Source organism: Salarias fasciatus, chromosome 17, assembly GCF_902148845.1.
Source record: "Salarias fasciatus chromosome 17, fSalaFa1.1, whole genome shotgun sequence".
Classification (NCBI taxonomy): domain Eukaryota; kingdom Metazoa; phylum Chordata; class Actinopteri; order Blenniiformes; family Blenniidae; genus Salarias; species Salarias fasciatus.
Window position 1 is genome coordinate 1419260 of NC_043761.1, and position 4086 is coordinate 1423345.

Below are 4086 nucleotides of genomic sequence, written 5' to 3' on the forward strand. Positions count from 1 at the left end.
GCTGAACGTCTGGTCTGACAGTCTGAGGTTACCTTCAACCCGATTCACTAACCTGGTCAGTAGCTGGTTATTATAACCAAAAAATCAAACTTTTCTTTTTTTCTTTCTTTTTTTGTGTTAATTTTTAAAATTCTTTTGTGGTTTTTGATCAAGAGATTTTCTTGACACAAAAACAATTTCTTTTTTCCACTTTTTCTCCCTTTTTTTTAATCTCTTCCCTCTCCTCGCCTCCCTCTCTCCTCCTCCCCCTCCCGTCAGCGCTGCTACTGGTTTCCAAGGCGACAGGATGCAGTTGTTATGGCAACGCGCTGTGACATCAAACCCTGCCGGCTCCGGACCAATCAGACGCAGGCGCACGGCGCCGCTTCCTTTTATAGAGCCGACATGTTGAAGGCCGATGAAGGAACCCGGGAGGAGGAGCAGAGGTGTGAGAGCCGGAGAGGAGGAGGGCGATCGGAGGGAAAACGCCACAAAACAAACATTCAAAAAGAACTAAAGGAAAACCACTGATGAGCTACTGAGGAACTGAAAGAAAACTAAAACCAAGCAAGGTAATGATGAGGAGGATGCAGAGTCACGTTCAGGCTGCTCCAAAGAAAAACTAGAAAAAAAGGAGTTAGAGGAGAAGAAAAAGGAGTTCACCAGAAACATTTACAGAAGTTTTTTAGGTTAAAACTTTCTAAATCAAGTCCATGTTTATAAAACTGTAAAAAACTAAATAATTTAATATTCTTATTTCCACCAAAACTGTCAAAAAAACAAAGGTTTCCTAAATAGAAGAAACAAACTTTGAAAATGTCTTTTAACCACTGAGCCAAATCAGGTTCCACACAAATCTCCCCAAATCTTTCCAACCAATATGTAACTGAGATAACTAACTAATGTATGACACCATAACTAACCAACATACGTCTAAGCTGGTTAACTAAACAACATAAAACAGTCAAAATTTTAAACATTGTTTCTAAATTACAGAAATTAATAAACTAATGACACAAAGGTCATAAATGAAGTTTTTTCTTCCTTGAAAGTTTATTTAACATCAGAATGATGAAATGTTGATTCTAATGGAAATATGTTTCATATTTCATTCAGCTTTTAGCTTTGCTTTGATGTAAAAGTGTTTTTTGTTGAAGGGGCCCCTCTCAGCGGCCCCGGGCCCCAGAACCCCTCCGGTGCGCCCCTGCCGAGGAGAAGAAAACATCCATCCTCCTCCTCTTCCTCCTCTTCCTCCTCCATGATGTCCGCCGCCGCTCCCGCTCTCCTCCGCCGGCTCTGACTCCCTCCACCTGTCCGAGGATGAGGCGCTGCTCCCCGCCCTGCCGTGCCCCGGTGAGTCGCTCCTCCGACCGGCCTCCGCGGCCCCGGTAGCCCGGGCGGCGCGCGCCTCGGGACGGGCGCTGGGCGCGCGGCAGCCCGCTGGAGACGGAGCGGCTCGTGGCTCGCGCGGCGCGCGCTGATCGGACCGGAGCGGCTCCGTCTCCCCGCCGCTCGTTTTCCTTTTTCTTTGTCAGCTCGACATTTTGACATTTTCAGGAGAAAAACGTGGAGCTCGAGAAGATGGAGCCGCTCATCAGGTGTTTTTCATCCTTTTCATGATTTATTGATCAGATGATCCTGGAATTGGAGGTGTGTGTGTGCGTGTGTGTGTGTGTGTGTGTGGTTGTTTCAGTGTGTTGATGTCTGATGAACACCTGGCGGTCGATCACCCCTCCGCTGCTCCAGTATTTTTCCACCAGCAGGTTTTAACTCTTCCCTGCTCAGGTGGAGGTGATGGAGCCGGGCCCTCTCACCTGCCGGAGGTGTTGGGGCTCCCAGTGTTCTCAGGATGAGGATGATGATGGTGGTGGTGGTGAGGAAGAGCAGGCTGTTGCTAAGAGGGACATCCAGCTGAGTGGAGCCAGGTTCTCCCGGAGCTGCTCCTGGGTGATGCAGGGCCTCCTCAGGGCCCGAGGGCCCCGGAGACGCTCTAATGAAATCAGCCGCGGCTCAGAGGCTCCTGATGAATTCCGGCTTCCAACCACAATCATCTCACATCCGTCGACTCCGCTGTTTGATGTTTCCGTCATTAATGAATTTACATGTTTGACTTGTTGGAAAAACAATAACCTGCTAAAGAGAGTAGCTGTCTTCATTAGAGGAAAACAAAACCTCCACCGTTCTCCCGGCAGCAGAACCCTCGGAGTTCCGGGGTTCCTGGCGGAGGTGAAATCCTCCTGACGCCTCCCTGTCCTGCTTGTCTTTGCTTCCAGCTCCTCGCCGCCGCGGCGCCGCAGTGATGGTTTACGCCCGCTCCACCAACGCCGGTGTCAGTCCCTCCGTCTACTCTCCGTCCTTCACCTATCAGATGTCCGTCAACTACTCCAGGAGAGACAACTCCAGTGTCCTGGCCACCGTCCCCTCCACCGCGCTCTGCAGCGTCCAGGGCCCCCCCGGCTGGGCCAATGCCTCCGCCGCCCCCCACCAGCTGACCACGGGGGAGGTCGCCGTCCTCGGCCTGGTGTTCGCCGCCCTCTGGCTGGTCTCCGTCTTGGGCAACGCCCTGGTCTGCCTGGTCATCCACCGCAGCCGGCGGACTCAGTCCACCACCAACTACTTCGTGGTGTCGATGGCGTGCGCTGACCTGCTCATGAGCCTGGGCTGCGCGCCGTTCGTCCTGCTGCAGGTGGCCTCCGGGCGCTGGCCGCTGAGCGCCGCCGCCTGCAAGGCCGTGCGCTACCTGCAGCACCTGTGCCCCGGCGTGCAGGTCTACGTCCTGCTGTCCATCTCCGTGGACCGCTTCTACACCATCGTCTACCCGCTGAGCTTCAAGGTGTCGCGGGAGAAGGCCAAGAAGATGATCCTGGCCTCCTGGCTGTTCGACGCCGCCTTCGCGTCGCCGTGCCTCTTCTTCTACGGCTCCACAGACAGTCACTGTGACTTCTTCCTCCCGGACAGCTGGGGCAGCATCGCCTACGCCGCCCTCCACCTCCTGGTGGGGTTTGCGGTCCCGGTGGCGCTGATCGTGTCCTTCTACCAACGCGTCATCCGGTACATCTGGAGGATCAGCGCCGACGGCCACACGGTGCGCCGGACGATGAACATCGTCCCCCGGACTAAAGTCAAGACCATCAAGATGTTCCTCATGCTCAACTCGGTGTCGTTCCTCACCTGGACGCCGTTCTACGTGGCCCAGCTGTGGCACCCCAGCGAGTCGGGCGGGGCGGACCGCCAGGCGCTGCTCTTCTTCACGGCCATCGCCTGGGTCTCCTTCAGCTCCACGGCCTCCAAGCCCACGCTGTACTCCGTCTATAACGCCAACTTCCGGCGCGGCATGCGGGAAACCTTCTGCATGTCGTCCATGAAGTGCTACCGCAGCAACGCCTACACCATCACCGCCAGCTCGCGCATGGCCAAGAAGAACTACGTGGGGGTGGTGGACGTCCCGGTGCAGGCCAAGACCGTCGCCAAGGACGCCGTCTGCGACGCGTTCGATCGAGACGCCAAGGAAAAGAAGGTGGCTTGGCCCACGAACACCAACCCTCCAAACACCTTCGTCTGAACGGTGAACTTCACCGTGCCAAACCGACAAACTCTTCTGACTGAAAGGTTTGCATAAAGGGCTTCTTTCCTCCCGGCAGCCATACTGGAGTCTGTTTTTATAAATACGATCCGGATCAGAGCAGATTTTCCTTCCATGTTTTGATCATTTTTTCATCGGATTTTTTTGTGTTTTGATCACCAGCTTACCCAGTGTTTGGCTCGTCAGTCAGAACAGCGTTGTTCCAGGTATGCTGCAGTCATGTTCGTGGTAGAAGCCGTCGTTAGAACACTCCTGTTGTTAAGATGCTCTGAAACCAGCGGCGTTCATGCTAAACGTCAGTCAGAGTGGTGATTGGCTGAGAACGGCTCCGTTCCCATCAGCAGAGACACCGGCGGTCGTTACACATTGCCTGAAAACCTCAGGTAGCCTGAATGTTTGTCACTGATCCTTCTGGTCGGGTTGATATCGCCCTCTGGTGGTCGCTCCCTCTCACTGATAGAAACCTGTTTTGAGCTTTAGTGTTGTCGTGTTTCTGTTGGGTAAAATGCGGGATTCCAGTAGTT

The 4086-nt window shown here is 53.7% G+C and overlaps 1 protein-coding gene across 1 annotated transcript; it reads left to right on the top strand.

Moving 5' to 3' along the window:
• Nucleotides 1-2265: 2265 nt before the first annotated feature.
• Nucleotides 2266-4086, top strand: gpr19 (G protein-coupled receptor 19). The gene has a single exon (XM_030113162.1). It carries the CDS (start codon nt 2279-2281, stop codon nt 3539-3541), a length of 1263 nt encoding a protein of 420 aa, XP_029969022.1. The 5' UTR covers nt 2266-2278; the 3' UTR covers nt 3542-4086.